The 19,130-nt window shown below is 43.2% G+C and overlaps 1 protein-coding gene across 1 annotated transcript; it reads right to left on the bottom strand.

The window, feature by feature from the left end:
• Window positions 1–422: 422 nt before the first annotated feature.
• Window positions 423–13,073, bottom strand: LOC103516554. Its single transcript, XM_017447103.1, has 6 exons — window positions 12,969–13,073; window positions 11,693–11,860; window positions 10,954–11,214; window positions 10,085–10,197; window positions 714–852; window positions 423–491 (listed from the first exon to the last, which is right to left on the bottom strand). Exons 1-6 carry the CDS (start codon window positions 13,071–13,073, stop codon window positions 423–425), a joined length of 855 nt encoding a protein of 284 aa, XP_017302592.1.
• Between the last annotated feature and the right edge of the window lie 6,057 nt (window positions 13,074–19,130).

Here is a 19,130-nt window from a genome sequence, read left to right as displayed (position 1 = left end):
TGTTAAGGGAGTTGTAAAAGAAGGCGGAGCTAAGGGGAAAGTGGGAGGAGACTCTGTAAATGTAGACGAATCGGGAGAAGCGACTGAGAAAGGGGGAGGGGCAATGGGCGGTGCTTGGTGTGAATCTGCCTTGGACGATGTTGTAGGCTCGGAAGGTTCGTCCAGATCGGTGGAAGCTCCTGTGGCCTTGTCCACCTTGCTGGTCGAATCACTGTACCATTCCTGGAAATTGAAGAATGGACGAAGGTCCAGATCGGTGGAAGCTCCTGTGGCCTTGTCCACCTTGCTGGTCGAATCACTGTACCATTCCTGGAAATTGAAGAATGGACGAAGTGAGTTCGAACTTTTTTACTTTGGCAGTTTTAAATTCATTTTGTCTGTTGGTTATGCGATAACTCTCAAAAGAGTGGTCAGCCCGACCGTCATTCGTCCAGATCGGTGGAAGCTCCTGTGGCCTTGTCCACCTTGCTGGTCGAATCACTGTACCATTCCTGGAAATTGAAGAATGGACGAAGCGAGTTCGGAGTTTTATACTTTGGCAGTTTTAAATTCATTTTGTCTGTTGGTTATGCGATAACTCTCAAAAGAGTGGTCAGCCCGACCGTCATGAAGTTTGGCAGTAGTGATTGTTTGTGCTTCTGAGGGTACCGCAAAGTCACCAAATAGAACTAGGGTTTTACTAGGAGATACCTAGTAGTTATTGCAATACTTACAGATATTTCAGATCCCTTCTCTTGAGTTTTGATGACGTCATTGGTGCAAAGTATTTTGTCCAGGGATTCAGCAAGTAGTGCGATTTCGGCTAACTTCTCACTGATGGCTTCAACTGCAGTTTCATTCATGTCGTCTATCCTGTGAAAGTAAAACACAAGAGCCAAACAAGTTAGCTTGGAGGGTAGTGAGTCTACCTTGTAAGCGCCAGGCCGCGGGTCCGATTCCCGCCTGGGGCGGATATTATCCTGAACGGACTGATGGCTTCAACTGCAGTTTCATTCATGTCGTCTATCCTGTGAAAGTAAAACATAAGAGCCAACCAAGTTAGCTTGGAGGGTAGTGAGTCTACTTTGTAAGCGCCAGATCGCGGGTCCGATTCCTGCCTGGGGCCTGGGCGGCTAACTTCTCACTGATGGCTTCAACTGCAGTTTCATTCATGTCGTCTATCCTGTGAAAGTAAAACATAAGAGCCAACCAAGTTAGTTTGGAGGGTAGCGTGTCTACCTTGTAAGCGCCAGGTCGCGGGTCCGATTCCCGCCTGCGGATATTATCCTGAACGGAAACGGCTGGCTTTCTCCTATCCTGTCTTCCTTACTGATGGCTTCAACTGCAGTTTCATTCATGTCGTCTATCCTGTGAAAGTAAAACATAAGAGCCAACCAAGTTAGCTTGGAGGGTAGTGTGTCTACCTTGTAAGCGCCAGGTTGCGGGTCCGATTCCCGCCTGGGGCGGATATTATCCTGAACGGAAACGGCTGGCTTTCTCCTATCCTGTCTTCCTTCTCTCTTTCGGGACAGTAAGACCTTGGAAGTTACAGCGGGTTTGATTCCCGCCTGAGGCGAACTTCACCCTCAACTGATAAGGTTCGCTCTGGGAACGGCTGGCTTTAGGAATCCTGTGCTTCTTCTCTCTTAGATTTCGGGACGGAGAGACCTCTGAGAGAATGGACGGACGGGTTCCTTCCATTAAACCGCTACAAAAGGAAGCTTTTTTTTCCCCGGGCGATTAAGGGCCCCACAGGGACACATTCAGGGGCCCAAAATGTCCATTATTTAGATCACCCCCCACCCCTGTCCCTCGTCAATCTATTGACCCAGACTCACCCCCTGGCGAAACTTAGCGGGGATTTCTCAAAAACATACATATACGTCACTGGACTGATCTAATATTACCTACCTAAATGTTAAATGTACAAAGTCCAGGATAGAACAGCTGAGTAGAAGAATGAGAGGAAGAAAGCCTCACAAAGTTACTGAGGCATCCATAAACCTTTGTCCAGCTATAGGCAAATGGTTGCCCCTGATCACTTACTTTGGCATCTATGATATTCCTGTGCAGATCTAGCCACGAATCTTCGACAGGTCCTCGAGGAATTTGCAGGACTGACGCAGGGACAGGGCAGCCTTGAGCAGCTGACAGCCGTACTCGTAGGTACTCTAAGTGGGGGGGAGGAGAGCGAGGGAAAGGTTAGTGATGCTGTACTCGTAGGTAGGTACTCTAAAGTGGGGGAGGAAGAGCGAGGAAAAGATAAGTGATGCGCTCAAAAGCCACAAGTCGATAAGGCAAAAATACTCCCAAGCAGAAACTAGAGCAAACATGCACTCCGGATGACCTGGCACTTGCAAGCGAGAAAGCAAATCATCTAAAGTTGGTGACATTTACGGACACGGGAAGTAAGTAAGTCCCAAGCAGAGGGGAGGCAGAGCGAGGAACTAAATTAGTGATGCGCCCAAAAGGGAGAAGTCGATAAGGAAACAATGCTCCCAAGCGGTAACAAAGTGGTCCTTTTGGATTTTTGGGACTATGATCTTTTCTATATGTCAATTAGCAATTAGATTTCCCCTTATAAGTATCTATTCAGCAGCACCTAGAATCAATTATTTTAGAATTCAATCAGTAATTGGATTCTCAGCAGCCCCTAGTGCTAATTCATCAACAATTGAGTAATCAGAGATTCCCACTTTGCCCGTTTTCTCAACTTTCTCATCATAGCTGTTTCCTAGTCCTAGAACATCGAGACCATAGCAGTTACAGTTCCCTCTGTCAAAAATCTTAAAAAAAAAAAAAAACGATGTTATATTGGTAAAGTGAAGAACTAAAGATCTCATTCACTAATCACACCAATGGATCGGTCCTCTTCCCCTCTAGATCTTAATAAACAGTTGAACCAAAGAATATTCAGGTTGAAAATTGGCCCCATTTATTCGTTTGGTGAATAATATAATCATGATTTCGTAGCAATTAGTGTTCCTAAAATTTCAGATAGTTCAGTCAGCAATTAGAGGCTCACCTTAGCCGTCTCCTGCAGCACCTGGTGCTGCTCCTTCTGCACCTGAATCTCCTGCTCGGTACAGCCGACATGCGCGTGGTGTTTGCACATCACCTTGTAGAGATCTTCCAGCCATTGGAGCGCCTGCGCAGCATCCTTCTCGTAGCTGTAGATGTGGGTGACTTACACAAAGTCCATGAAGTCTCGCTGAGATGTGAGATCCTCGGAAAGGGTGACTCCGTTCTGGGTGAGCTGGTCTATCTTGTGCACCAACTCCGCGTAGTGACCGTACGTTTCCTGGGGAGAAAAGGGGTATTTTGAAAAGTCAGGCCGACAACCATACTTTCCTTTTTAAATCTTTTACCTCGGTATCAGTCGGAAGCGATTTAACATTACTTCAAGGCACAGAGGGGGCTTCTATACTACTCACAGTGTGAAGGCAGCGACTATATCACACTGAATTCATCGGAAAGGTATACACTAATTCCCAACGGACCACTAAAGCAACGTTACGCGAGTGCTTGGTAACTTTTGGTAAATGAATGAGCGACTCTCCGGCCACTAATCACGTGATTCTGGCTTCTGCCGTATGGCATAAGTTTCCCTACTTACCCTGCACTGGAGTTCTACAGAATTGTGAGCCTGTCTCAAATCTTCAGCGGAGGATATATCGTAACCAACGTCCTGTTGACCAATCAGCATGCTTTCTCCAGCCCCCAGAATCCAGTCTGTCACTCGACGCACGCCATCTTCCAAAGCTTCCACTTCCTGAAATTAGGAGAATAGAATTCCATGAAGACATCAAAATTCTACGGATAGGAGGTTTTACTCCAATATTTGTGGAAATGGCTGCAAGCAAAAATTGCCAAACAATGCGGAGCAGGCGGTGAAACCTAGGAATCCAAGGTAGGATTTAGGATTTGAACGCAGAGCAGTGCGCCTGACCAATGTCCGTGAGCACGCCTATGTTGATCTAATATTAAATCTCATGAGTCCAGGATCACTTACTTTGGCATCTATGATATTCCTGTGCAGATCTAGCCACGAATCTTCCACGGACGTGAGCTTTCCTCTCACCACATGCATTAGTCTTTCCAGTCTATCCTTGGTATCCTTCTGGTCCTGACCGCTCAGATTGTTCAGTCTTTGTGTGATGGTCTCGCCTGCGAATAGAGTAGGATTCAATAGAATATAGGTACCTTGTTTATCCTCTTGGGATAGGACAGCAAAGTCCCTTTACCTCCGCAGTCTAAAAGTCTTACATAGTTTGACATATTATAGGGAATAAACAGATTTGGGAACAATGAAAAAACACGGTCCATTTCACCATTTGATTCTTCAAGAACTGGGAGAACACAATGGTGATGGGCAGGGCTAATTAAATAAGGGATTTTGTTGTAAACATCAGGTATTGTATTATGTTGTTAAAGGTTAAACCCATAAAATACACGAGAACAGCAGTCTAACTGGGGGAAAGGGACTTTTTAGTCTCATTCGAGCAGGATAATATTCTATTCTGTATGATGGCTGAACTTTAATCACCTAGATTTGTAGAAGCTTAACCCATCCTTTAGGGCTGTTTGCCCCTACACCTAAGCCTCAGGTTTGTTTTGTGTGTATGTTCCTCACCTATATTCATAACTCTTCCGATACGGCCGAGTCGCACCATGCGACCGATTTCCAGCAGAAGTCTCTCGCGATTCGCCAGTAGCTTCCTCACCTGTTTTCGAACGATTAGAAAACAAGAGATGCTGTGTTGCAGATGCCAAGTATGCACAATGCAGATCCTGAGGTGAAGTTGCAATAAATTAAGAAGCAAACAGGATACAGGATACTACGGATTTTGATTTTGACTGGGTTTCGCGAAAGAAGATTTGTGTTTCAGTTACAGAGCAGCGCTTCGCCGAGCCAAGCAGTGAGGATTTATGGCGCGGTTACAAATCTAAAGATGTGTCCAAACTTGGTCGACCGGCCGTCAATTGACGATGTGAATCTATGTTGTCGAGGCAGTGTGGATGGTTCAGTCAACATCGATCAACTAGGTGGAGACACATTCTTACATTTAAAGACCAAGTTTCGCATCGAACTACCAGCATAGTTAGTTTGGTTTGTAGCACCTTTATATTAAATAGGATTTCTAGTCCGTTCGCCGAGAGGACTGGAAAGTGGAAACCCCTAGACTGCACTACTGATGGTTTGATGGTTACCTACTGGTAGTATTTAGGTAGATGGTGGATTTAATTTCCAGCAAGTGTGCAACTTGCAACTTGACGACTATAGATTACTGTACACCAGAGTCTTTACCGTAGAGTCATTGTTTTATTTTTACGCTTACCAATACCGCTCTGCGGTTTGTCAATAATCCTTTCTAATGACTGAGGTTTTATCAATATCCTCTCTGCAGTGACGAAAACAATTCAATAATAAAGCTTAATGAGTGTCTATCTATTGTTTACCTCAACAGTAGATAAGAAAGTATAGATATTCACAATGTAACTACTTACTACTATAATGTTTGTATATGCAGGGTGTTCAACCTAAAAGAGCCTGATTGGAAATTATATCCCTTAAAATCAGTTTTTTTTTTGTCCCCATAAAAGTCCCCGGTACACTTTTCGGGTCCACTAAGCATTCTCTCATAATTATATATACCTATGTAACATTATTTGACGAAAAATCAATTCGTGCCACTTTTAAGATTGTCCAACTTACAGTTAAGGAGTTACGGATTTTATGGGGGAGTCTCAGGTGAAACACCCTGTACCTATAGGTACCTATTTAAGTAGCAGGTACTGAGTAGGTAGGTATAACTATTCTTCTAATAGCAATAAAATTGTGATTGTTCTGGTGTGGCTACCTACGTCCTACGTATCTACTGTAGGCAATATTTATTATTATTTATCTATTTATAGCCACAAGTACTACAAGTAGGTATCTAATTACCTATAATACTTAGGCTGGATAATCCACGTATAGGTAAATAGGTACCTCCTCTAGGTACCTATATAGAAATTGTGAAATAAACAGTAGGTTCTTCTAAATATAGCCTATATCATTGTTTAAATTTAAACTACATTATAGGTATCTAATTACCTATAATACTTAGGCTGGATAATCCACGTATAGGTAAATAGGTACCTCCTCTAGGTACCTATATAGCAGTTGTAAAATAAACAGTAGGTACGTTCTTCTAAATATAACCTATATCATTGTTTAAATTTAAACTATAGCTATAAGTAGATTCTATTAGGTGTGCATCTAACCACCTATTGTCTTCTATTTAGCTAGTATTTTAAAATTATTTGTACCTTATTGATTACCCATTGTTACCAATCAGTTGTTAAAACGTAGAGCTTCACTTCGTTCGGTCAATCATCACGTCTAGTGGCTGTGAGTCGTTAAAAGCCCTGATCACATTCCGGCTGGGACGGAAATTTTCTGACCAAAATTTTCGTTCCCGGATAGGCGGATGTGAAAGAATGTGTCTTGAAGTACTGCAATAGCCATTTCAGGCTTTCTTCTTCTTCTACTCTTTTTTTTTCTTCTCCTCCTTCTTCTTCTTCTTCTCCTCCTCCTTCTTCTCCTCCTTCTTCTTCTCCTCCTCCTTCTCCTTCTCCTCCTCCTTCTTCTCCTTCTCCTCCTCCTCTTCCTCCTCCTCCTTCTCCTTCTCCTCCTCCTCCTTCTCCTCCTCCTTCTCCTTCTCCTCCTCCTTCTCCTTCTCCTTCCCCTCCTCCTCCTTCTTCTCCTCCTTCTCCTTCTCCTCGTTCTCCTTCTTCTTCTTCCTCTCGTCTTCTTCCTCTTCTTTTTCTTACTCCTTCTTCTTCTTCTTTTCTGAGCCAGTATAGTATTTAGGAAAGACGGGTCGTGCTCAGCACATTCTCTGCCAAGTTCCTTATTAGGAACTTGTAAATTCCTCTTTCATCATCTCTCCTGATGCTGAAGTCTGCGCACGATTTCTCCAAGGATGCTGTTCAAGCCCCGTATTTGGCAGAAATCATATTGGACCATCCTACGTGTAATTAAATCTAAAGCTTATCGGATTAGAAAGTTGTCTGCATATCATTTTATCCGCGTGTTATGTACTATCAGTGGTGCGTCTTCTTTTTGGCCGATTTGATCCGCAATGAAAAGCTCATATTGTTCTTTTTCACAGACATTACCTAATCGTTAGTCAATTTTTTCTTCGCGATCCGTGAATGAAAAGTGGGAAGTCTTTTTGAGAATACCTCCCCTTGTTGGAAAAAAAGTGATTTCTTTATTTATAATCAACTTCTTGGTTAGCTTTTATCAGGATTGGGTACGAGTTTTTTAACTTGTTAAGGGATAGGTAGTTAGGTACCTACCTACTAGGTAGGAACCCGATACTCCCAAACATTTTTTTTTTTGCCAATAGGTTTACCACTGTTTTGTATCCATCACATACATCAGGAGCTTTATTAGCTCTCTCTCTTTCAGAACCTTATCACTGAAGGACCCAAGTCTCTCAACAAGATATTCGTATTTCTTAGATATCTTACCACTTCTTGAGATGTTTGGAGTTGGTGGAGAGTGGTATGCGCGGAATCCAACGTGTCTAAATCACAGGACATGACTAACTGCTCGTACACTTCACTCGTGCTCTGGAAATACTGAAACACAAAAGATAATAGAACAGAGTAGTAGCTAGGTTGCTACCGACATGGTACAGAAAATTTCTCTCCTCGCCATTCAAAGGGTCCCTCCAAAAGACCTTAAAATATGTCCAAACATATTTGATGCGACGGCCGTCGACCATGTGTGGACACACCTTTAGAGAAGGTTCGTGGTGAGCTGGTTAAGATGGTTTTTCCTTTAGCTAGGATGGAGAGGGGGTTTAACCCGATTAGTCTTAGTGCACAAAGGGGTTGATCCAACTTCCCAACTGCCAAGTTCAGACTTTGACAGGCCACTCGATCTGAAATCTTCTGGAAATCCCTCCTTTTCACTTTCAGCATCCTACATTGTCTTTTGGCTATTACGGTCCGTATTTCTTGACTGTCAGTAGGTAATCAGTTTGCTCTCAATTTCGAACCCCTTACCTCCGAGACCAGTCGGAAGAACCGCGCAGAGGTGATGAGAATGTTTCTCCTCCTCTCGAGACGGGTGGCGAAGCTCCGACACACAAAGTCCATGAAGTCTCGCTGAGATGTGAGATCCTCGGAAAGGGTGACTCCGTTCTGGGTGAGCTGGTCTATCTTGTGCACCAATTCCGCGTAGTGACCGTACGTTTCCTGGGGAGAAAGGGGGTATTTTGAAAAGTCAGGCCGACAACCATAATTTCCTTTTTAAATCTTTTACCTCGGTATCAGTCGGAAGCGATTTAACAGTACTTCAAGGCACAGAGGGGACTTCTATACTACTCACAGTGTGAAGACAGCGACTATATCACATTGAATTCATCGGAACGGTATACACTAATTCCCAACGGACCACTAATGCAACGTTACGCGAGTGCTTGGTAACTTTTGGCTTGGCAGTAGTGATTGTTTGTGCTTCTGAGGGTACCGTAAAGTCACCAAATAGAACTAGGGTTTTACTAGGAGATACCTAGTAGTTATCGCAATAGGTAACTGCTCGTACACTTCACTTGTGCTCTGGAAATACTGAAACACAAAATGAGAAAAGAATAGAATACTCTGAGAATGAGGGTATAATAGAAGGTCAACCTTTATTGACTTGGCGGGGCGGAGCGCTACCGCGCTCCTTAATACTCGTACAATGAGGGTAGAATACAATCCCATTCAAGCAGATCCCGACAGATTAGTGACCGTCTGCGACAATACATTTGTGGCTCTCACAAGAAAACACGTCTGCTGCGAGGTGAGCGCCACACGTTCTACTTTCTCTTTCGGAGAGCATATAGCCTCGCTATAACCCGATTAGCCTTGCTAACGTAAAATGGTTTCCCCAACTCACTTACTACCGTATTCAGACTAGACTTAGATCTGCGAGGTGAGCGCCACACGTTCTACTTTCTTTTTCGGAGAGCATATAGCCTCGCTATAACCCGATTAGCCTTGCTAGCGTAAAATGTAAAATGGTTTCCCCAACTACCGTATTCAGACTAGACTTAGACAGTCCGCGAAAGCCCAAAACTTTTGGGAACTATGCATGTACTTGATTGAAGATTCAGTAACTTTGTGAAGGTCCATCTTAACTGTTGGCATGTTTTGGAAACTATCTTTCTCAAAGACTCCGTTCGTCTTCTGCGAGGTGAGCGCCACACGTTCTACTTTCTTTTTCGGAGAGCATATAGCCTCGCTATAACCCGATTAGCCTTGCTAGCGTAAAATGGTTTCCCCAACTAACTTACTACCGTATTCAGACCAGACTTAGACAGTCCGCGAAAGCCCAAAACCTTTGGGTACTATGCATGTACTTGATTGAAGATTCAGTAACTTTGTGAAGGTCCATCTTAACTGTTGGGATGTTTTGGAAACTATCTTTATCAAAGACTCCGTTCGTCTCGGGCAACAACATTCCATCTTTCATGACAATCCTATTGCTTCTAAATTCGAGCCCCTTGTTATGATAATGTGTAATAGTGTGAAAGCCAGTGTGAGGAAGTGGATTTCAGTTCAGTTTAAAATATCTGATCTTACCTCAGAGACCAATCGAAAGAACCGCGCAGAGGTGATGAGAATGTTTCTCCTCCTCTCGAGACGGGTGGCGAAGCTCCGACACACAAAGTCCATGAAGTCTCGCTGAGATGTGAGATCCTCGGAAAGGGTGACTCCGTTCTGGGTGAGCTGGTCTATCTTGTGCACCAATTCCGCGTAGTGACCGTACGTTTCCTGGGGAGAAAGGGGGTATTTTGAAAAGTCAGGCCGACAACCATAATTTCCTTTTTAAATCTTTTACCTCGGTATCAGTCGGAAGCGATTTAACAGTACTTCAAGGCACAGAGGGGACTTCTATACTACTCACAGTGTGAAGACAGCGACTATATCACATTGAATTCATCGGAACGGTATACACTAATTCCTGTCTTTTTAGGTCAAACAACAGAAGGAAGAAATTTATGGATCTCGGTTACCATGAGTCCTTTTAGGACGAACAACTATGGATCTCTCGGTTACTCACGTGGTTTCTGACGACAAAGGCTCACGCAGTCTTGTCTTGAGCAGACGGCCGAGTCGCACCATGCGACCGATTTCCAGCAGAAGTCTCTCGCGATTCGCCAGTAGCTTCCTCACCTGAAAAAAACGAAGGGATATAAGGGACTCACAAAGTCTGGGAACATTTCCGAGAGTTTCCTGGTGAAATATCAAAATCATGAATCTTTGTGGTAAAGCAGAGAGCCTTTTCACAACTTTTGTGGGTATCACAGCATTACTAAGTGCCTCCTTTACTATTAACTTTCATCAATTTAGACTGGTAATGCCGCCACTGGTCGCTACTCGATTAAAGTAGCTACTCACTTGTCCTCACAAGGCTGAGTGCACCCCGAAGTCCAAGTACAGAGCCGAAAAAAGTTCGACCCCGTTGGGAATGGAACCCGGGACCTCTGGTGTGCAAGCCTAGTAGTGTGAGACCTACTCGGCCACGGAGGCTACTTCCTGGTGAAATATCTTATGGTTCACAGTGAAACAAAAAACGGTCGTTGGGTGGAAGAGCTCCTCCAGGAGAACCCTGCCACAAAAAAAGTGCTGGAATGCGGTATAAAAATCTTACCTTGCCCCTACTCGAACCCAAGGCCTTGTCCTCACAAGGCTGAGTGCACCCCGAAGTCCAAGTACAGAGCCGAAAAAAGTTCGACCCCGTTGGGAATGGAACCCGGGACCTCCTGTGTGCAAGCCTAGTAGTGTGAGACCTACTCGGCCACGGAGGCTACATCCTGGTGAAATATCTTATGGTTCACAGTGAAACAAAAAACGGTCGTTGGGTGGAAGAGCTCCTCCAGAAGAACCCTGCCACAAAAAAAGTACTGAAATGCGGTATAAAAATCTTACCTTGCCCCGACTCGAACCCAAGGACTCACACTTGGCCAGGTCCATGAGCTCGTGCAGTTGATTGCATTGTTCCTTCACGTTACGATAGAACACCGCCGACACTCGTAACCGTGTGAGCTGTTCTTGTCCCACGCTATTCAACTGATCCCAAGCCTTGTTCAGACAGGACTTGAGGGACTGAGTATGGTCCTCGAGGAATTTGCAGGACTGACGCAGGGACAGGGCAGCCTTGAGCAGCTGACAGCCGTACTCGTAGGTACTCTAAGTGGGGGGAGGAAAGCGAGGGAAAGGTTAGTGATGCTCGTAGGTAGATACTCTAAAGTGGGGGGAGGAAGAGCGAGGAAAAGATAAAGCCAGACACGTCACCAACCAGGCTGGCTTTTTGGTTTAAAAAAGAAGAAAAGTAAATAGATTTTGGTCTTGAAAATGAGTAAAAGTGGTTTAGTCGATGCCGATCGGCGATAATGTAGACGGTGCACTTTTGAGTTGAAACCTGTTGGGTGAAAGAGCATGACTACTTACCGATTGCTTCTTGAGATGTTTGGAGTTGGAGGAGAGTGGTATGCGCGGAATCCAACGTGTCTAAATCACAGGACATGACTAACTGCTCGAGCCAGACACGTCACCAACCAGGCTGGCTTTTTGGTTTAAAAAAGAAGAAAAGTAAATAGATTTTGGTCTTGAAAATGAGTAAAAGTGTTTTAGTCAATGCCGATCGGTGATAATGTAGACGCTGCACTTTTGAGGTGGCGGAGACCGCGTGTTCGGCCCCCTTCACGAATTCTTCGATTTCGATTCGGTTGGCTATCCAACGAGAGTGGTCGTACGTCCAAAGGCCCGAGTATTCTTGGGGTAGCTGCGAGTGGTCGATGTATTTGGTCAGCCGAGAGACGGGAATAAAGATGGGCTGGGAAAAGAGACATGATTGATATTGGCTGATCTGGATGATCAAGATTTTGTTTTGCCCGAACCAAATGATCTTGGTTGTGACTAGTAAAGCTTGGGTTCGTTCTTTCGTTAGCAGCTACTTTCTAAGGTAGGTATCGAAATAAACGTACCTTTTTAGGAAATTTAGGTATTTTCAAGTTTAAACAGTTTTCTAGGGTCATAGTGTGTGCTTAGGCCAGCCACTCACTATCAGCTACCTAGACCTGTAAGGCCTACCTGATAGTAAGTGGCTGGCTTTAGACTGCTTAGTGCCTACTCTGTGGAACATGCCATTCAACTCTGGGATCAAATTTCTTTCGGAACCATAGAAATATGACTTTCTGCTGAAAATATGACACTTTCTCATAGAGTGTGACCGTATCACTACAGTAAGTGACCAGTGAAGTGACCTCCTGGTCACTGAACTGAACTGAACTCTCCACCAGCCTAGTTAGCTTGGTTGGTAGCGCGTCTGCCTTGCTAGGCCGCGGGTTCGATTCCCGCCCGGGGCGGATTTTATCCTGAAGGGATAAGGTTTATTCTCGAAATTGTTGGCTTTTTCCTATCCTGTTTGTACCTTATTGATTACCCATTGTTACCAATCAGTTGTTAAAACGTAGAGCTTCACTTCGTTCGGTCAATCATCACGTCTAGTGGCTGAGTCGTTAAAAGCCCTGATCACATTCCGGCATTTCCGGCCGGGACCGAAATTTTCTGACCAAAATTTTCGTTCCCGGATAGGCGGATGTAAAAGAATGTGTCTTGAAGTAATGCAATAGCCATTTCAGGCTTTCTTCTTCTTCTTCTTCTTCCTTCTTCTACTCCTTTTTTTCTCCTCCTTCTTCTTCTCCTCCTCCTCTTTCTTCTTCTTCTCCTCCTCCTCCTTCTCCTTCTTCTCCTTCTCTTCCTCCTTCTCCTTCTTCTCCTCCTCCTTCTTCTCATCCTACTCCTCCTTCTCCTTCTCCTCCTCCTCCTTCTCCTCCTCCTTCTTCTTCCTCTCCTCTTCTTCCTCTTCTTTTTCTTACTCCTTCTTCTTCTTCTTTTCTGAGCCAGTATGGTATTTAGGAAAGACGGGTCGTGCTTAGCACATTCTCTGCCAAGTTCCTTATTAGGAACTTATGGGTGACTTGAGTCAGCGTCAGGCGCTGCAGTTCCACGCTGTCTTGGAACAGGGACTTGCGGGCCGAGGTCATTTCTGAGGATGAGGTAGACAGGAGAAGATATAAAATAAAAAATACTATAGTAAAGAAGAATTCTTAATCGGCAAATGTATCCCGCGGATTCGTAGATTCGTAGAAGCTTAATCTAAGGCCAGCCACTCACTATCAGGTAGACCTAACAGGTACAGTTTGGGTGACTTGAGTCAGCGTCAGGCGCTGCAGTTCCACGCTGTCTTGGAACAGGGACTTGCGGGCCGAGGTCATTTCTGAGGATGAGGGAGACAGGAGAAGATATAAAATAAAAAATAGGTACTATAGTAAAGAAGAATTCTTAATTCGCAAATGTATCCCGCGGATTCGTAGATTAGGCCAGCCACTCACTATCAGGTAGACCTAACAATGAGGTAGACAGGAGAAGATATAAAATAAAAAATACTATAGTAAAGAAGAATTCTTAATCGGCAAATGTATCCCGCGGATTCGTAGATTCGTAGAAGCTTAATCTAACAGGTACACCTGATCAGGCATACCTGATCAGGTGTGTCAGGTCTACGTGATAGTGTGTGTCCTCAGTCCTCATCAGGTATCAGAGAGACTTGATAGGCGGACCTTTTCAGCCGTACCTATCAGATCTACCTGATAATGAGTGGACCGAAATTAGTCAGGTCTACGTGATAGTGTGTGTCCTCAGTCCTCATCAGGTATCAGAGAGACTTGATAGGCGGACCTTTTCAGCCGTACCTATCAGGTCTACCTGATAATGAGTGGACCGAAATTTTGTTTCTGTTCCATTTGGTTGTTTGAACTGCTGGAGCCTGGAACAGCGATGGATGTCCCTACAGTCAAATTCAATCCTCCTTTGGGAATCGACCACGGGTCTGCCGCTTACTAGGTCCGTACCCACCTAACTTTATTAATGGATAACAAAAATAAAAATAATATGGCTATTGAAATAAATACACTTTAAAAGAAAGTTACTTGTCAAAATACATACTTACACATCTATAAATATTTATGTAGGTACATAGTTCACTACCTACAGTAGCTTGTATGTACCTACTTAATGATGTTATGCCAGCCTAGTTAGCTTAGTTGATAGTGCGTCTACCTTGTAAGCGCTAGGCCGCGGGTTCAAATTGGTTGTTTGAACTGCTGGAGCCTGGAACAGCGATGGATGTCCCTACAGTCAAATTCAATCCTCCTTTGGGAATCGACCACGGGTCTTCCGCTTACTAGGTCTGTACCCACCCAAAATCTCCTTGATATTGACAATATCATTCTCATAGTTCACACCCAGGTCACGACCAAACGAATCTTTGACAGGCATGGACAGAAGGTCGGACAGTTTCTCTCCTTCCCTGACCAGAGTTGTTTCGATATCACCTGGAAAGTGAAAGGGTATGGAAGAATGAAATAAGAGCTTGTAGAGTGCGTGAAGTTCTGGAGAAGTAAGAAGGAGTTTTTTTGATAGAGGGAACTGCAACTGCTAAGGTCTTATCGTCCCGAAATCGAGAACGAACATTATCCGTTCAGGATAAAATCCGCACCGGGCGGAAATTGAACCTGGGGCCTAGCTCCTGATGGGATAATGTTCGTTCTCGGAACGGCTGGCTTTCTCCTATTCTGTCTTCCTTCTCTCTTCGATTTCGGGACAATAAGACCATAACAGTTACAGTTCCCTCTGTCAAACCTCTTAAAAAAAAAGTTATATTGGTAAAGTGAAGAACTTGAGATCTCATTCACTAATCACACCAATGGATCGGTCTTCTTCCCCTCTAGATCTTAATAAATAGTTGAACCAAAGAATACTCAGGTTGAAAATTGGCCCCAATTATTCGTTTGGTCAATAATATAATCATGATTTCGTAGCAATTAGTGTTCCTAAAATTTCAGGAGCCCTAAATGGAACCCCATTCAAAACACGCCCGTCAACGCCTGCTTCGTCAATTGCTGAAATCCCGAACTACTCAGTCATTAGAAAGGATTATTGACAAACCGCAGAGCGGTATTGGTAAGCGTAAAAATAAAACAATGACTCTACGGTAAAGACTCTGATGTACAGTAATCTATAGTCGCCAAGTTGCACACTTGCTGGAAATTAAATCCACTATCTACCTAAATACTACCAGTAGGTAACCATCAAACCATCAGTAGTGCATAGAGGCAGAAGTACAATACCTCACTTAGGGTCTTGGACAACTGAAGAGTAGTGATGCACGATGCGCTGACGCGACGGAGGGACGAAACATTTCTCGTCTCCTCTCGAAATTTACGGGACGAGAAAATGGCCATTTTTCGTCCCGCATGCACTGAATTACCTACCTACTGAGGATCATCTGAAAGCCCCCTTGAAATCCTATTTGAAAAGGGATCGATTATTTTGAATCTTATCCAAAATTACCCACCTACAGATTTGAAGGTACCTACCTATAATTGCAACTTGCTGCATAAGTGTATAGTTGTACCTATACGAAGTGTTGGCTGCTTACCTTATTGAAGATTATCTATTTATCTGAATATGAATAAGTAAGATCATTCTGTAGAAGTAAGTAAAATGATCGTACCGATCAATGTCTAATGTCACGATCTCAGACTGCGATTTAAATGTCCCGATTTTACTTTTACATCATGAATGCCACAATTATTGCAGAGGATTCACCTAACGATGTACCTATTTATCACGAATTACGATATTTATGGAAATTAAAAGTCAATCTAAGTAGGTTTTGGTACCTATTAAAAGTCAAAACAAGTATCTATTAAAAGGCAAATTGTAGGTACCTAATACTCCTAATAGGTAACGTTAATAACTCTCGATTTTAAATATTTCAATGCAGAACAAATGGTAATTTCCAGCCCCTCGGTCACGATGATGAGAGATTCTCTCATTCACCTGAGCGTGAGGTTGTGTGATCTGATCTTCTCCAAGATTAGATCACACCTCGATGATCGCGCACCCTAAAGCTCTAAAAATTAAAATGCTGTAGATCAAGGTCCATAAGTACACAAGTAGGTAACCCTGTACCTAAGGTCTTATTGCCCCGAAAGTGCAGAAAAAAGACAGAAAGGATATCAGAAACACAACACTTCACAGAACGTACCTTATCTGTTCAGGATACAATCCGCCCCGGGCGGGAATCGAACCCGCAATATTGACTGGAAATTTATATACCTGCATTCCAATGTCCGGCATCAGAGCCATCATGATAGGATTCTAGAATTTATGGTATCTAGATGAAAGATAACCAGGTTCAAGTCAAAGAGTAGCTATCTATACTCCTATACTATAGCTAAAGGTGAGAGCAGAGATCTATGACTTTTTATCAACCAAAGCAGAAGAGTCGATCACGGGAACTTTCTATTTTCGAACGATTAGAAAACAAGAGATGCTGTGTTGCAGTTGCCAAGTATGCAGAATGCAGATCTTGAGGTGAAGTTGCAATAAATTATGAAGCAAACAGGATACAGGATACTACGGATTTTGTATTTGACTGGGTTTCGCGAAAGAAGATTCGTGTTTCAGTTACAGAGTAGCGCTTCGCCAAGCCATCAAGCAGTGAGGATTTATGGCGCGGTTACAAATCTAAAGATGCGTCCAAACTTGGTCGACCGGCCGTCGATTGACGATGTGAATCTATGTTGTCGAGGTTTTTCGAACGATTAGAAAACAAGAGATGCTGTGTTGCAGATGCCAAGTATGCACAATGCAGATCCTGAGGTGAAGTTGCAATAAATTATGAAGCAAACAGGATACAGGATACTACGGATTTTGTTTTTGACTGGGTTTCGCGAAAGAAGATTCGTGTTTCAGTTACAGAGTAGCGCTTCGCCGAGCCATCAAGCAGTGAGAATTTATGGCGCGGTTACAAATCTAAAGATGTGTCCAAACTTGGTCGACCGGCCGTCGATTGACGATGTGAATCTATGTTGTCGAGGCAGTGTGGATGGTTCAGTCAACATCGATCAACTAGGTGGAGGCACATTCTTACATTTAAAGACCAAGTTTCGCATCGAACTACCAGCATAGTTAGTTTGGTTTGTAGCACCTTTATATTAAATAGGATTTCTAGTTCGTTCGCCGAAAGGACTGGAAAGTGGAAACCCCTAGACCTAGACTGCACTACTGATGGTTTGATGGTTACCTACTGGTAGTAGACAAGTAGATAGTGGATTTAATTTCCAGCAAGAGTGCAACTTGACGACTATAGATTACTGTACATTGTACATCAGAGTCTTTACCGTATTAGACTCCGTAGAGTCATTGTTTTATTTTTACGCTTACCAATACCGCTCTGCGGTTTGTCAATAATCCTTTCTAATGACTCTGAGGTTTTATCAATATCCTCTCTGCAGTGACGAAAACAATTCAATAATAAAGCTTAATGAGTGTCTATCTATTGTTTACCTCAACAGTAGATAGGAAGGCATAGATATACACAATGTAACTATTATAATGTATATACAGGGTGTTCAGCCTAAAAGAGCCTGATTGGAAATTATCCCTTAAAATCAGTTTTTATTTGTCCCCATAAAAGTCCCCAGTACACTATTCGGGTCCGCAAAAATTAGAAAAATAAATGTTGGCAGGTGGGCCAATAAATGGTACGTTTTTTAGGTGGGCGAATAAATGGTACACTTACCCTATTAGGTACCTACAATTTGCCTTTTAATAGATACTTGTTTTGACTTTTAATAGGTACCAACCTACTTAGATTGACTTTTAATTTCCATAAATATCGTAATTCGTGATAAATAGGTACATCGTTAGGTGAATCTTCTGCAATAATTCCTGAAGTTGTGGCATTCATGATGTAAAAGTAAAATCGGGACATTTAAATCGCAATCTGAGATCGTGACATTAGACATTGATCGGTACGATCATTTTACTTACTCCTACAGAATGATCTTACTTATTCATATTTTCAGATAAATAGGTAATCTTCAATAAGGTAGGCAGTCAACACTTCGTGTAGGTAGGTACACTTATGCAGCAAGTTACCTTAAAATCTGGTACCTTAAAAGTATAGGTACCTTAAAATCTGTAGGTAAGTAATTTTGGATAAGATTCAAAATAATCGATCCCTTTTCAAATATGATTTCAAGGGGGCTTTCAGATGCTACTCAGTAGGTAGGTAATTGAGTGCATGAGGGACGAAAAATGGCCATTTTCTCCTCCCGTAAATTTCGAGAGGAGACGAGAAATTTTTCGTCCCTCCGTCGCGTCAGCGCATCGTGCATCACTACTCTTCAGTTGTCCAAGACCCTAAGTGAGGTATTGTACTTCTGCCTCTATTGATTGCTCTTTCCGCATTTTTGGATTACGTCCCGCATTATATTTAAGTCTTAGTTAAACCGGAACAACCTCCCTAACCCGTTTAGAGATCTTGCCTAGACTGCTGGGGTAAAGGGACTTCTCAGTCCTATTCGTTCAGGATATCTAAACAAGGTACCTATGTATATTCCAGTTGTCCAAGACCCTAAGTGAGGTATTGTACTTCTGCCTCTATTGATTGCTCTTTCCGCATTTTTGGATTACGTCCCGCATTATATATTTAAGTCTTAGTTAAACCGGTTGGCACAACCTCCTTAACCCGTTTAGAGACCTTGTCTAGACTGCTAGGGTAAAGGGACTTCTCAGTCCTATTCGTTCAGGATATCTAAACAAGGTATATATATTCTATTCTATTCTACTTACTGTTTCAGCATGTTTTTAATTCCCATACTTTTTGTTATGTCCTCAGGGATGGAAGCGTCCAGCATAATCGCCATCTTGGAATCCAAGATGGCGACCATCCCAGGCGGTAGTGACCGGGACGGGCGGCCATTGTTGTTCGTCAAAGCGTTCTCGGTACTTCTGCCTCTATTGATTGCTCTTTCCGCATTTTTGGATTACGTCCCGCATTATATTTAAGTCTTAGTTAAACCGGAACAACCTCCTTAACCCGTTTAGAGATCTTGTCTAGACAGCTAGGGTAAAGGGACTTCTCAGTCCTATTCGTTCAGGATATCTAAACAAGGTATATTCTATTCTATTCTACTTACTGTTCCAGCATGTTTTTCATTCCCATACTTTTTGTTATGTCCTCAGGG

The sequence above is a fragment of the Diaphorina citri genome, unplaced genomic scaffold (assembly GCF_000475195.1).
Source record: "Diaphorina citri unplaced genomic scaffold, Diaci psyllid genome assembly version 1.1 scaffold1597, whole genome shotgun sequence".
Classification (NCBI taxonomy): Eukaryota; Metazoa; Arthropoda; class Insecta; order Hemiptera; family Psyllidae; genus Diaphorina; species Diaphorina citri.
Note: the sequence above shows the minus strand (reverse complement) of the source record. Positions and strands in the feature narration are given on the sequence as shown.

Bases quoted from the DNA above. Each gene is read 5' to 3' on its own strand.
- LOC103516554 (XM_017447103.1), bottom strand. From the start codon at position 13,073: ATGACCTCGGCCCGCAAGTCCCTGTTCCAAGACAGCGTGGAACTGCAG. The intron at 11,861-12,968 runs GTGCTAAGCACG...CTCTTTTCCCAG, and splicing joins TAAGGAACTTGGCAGAGAAT to CCCATCTTTATTCCCGTCTC. The intron at 853-10,084 runs GTGAGTAACCGA...TTACTTTCACAG, and splicing joins CCTTTGTCGTCAGAAACCAC to GATAGACGACATGAATGAAA.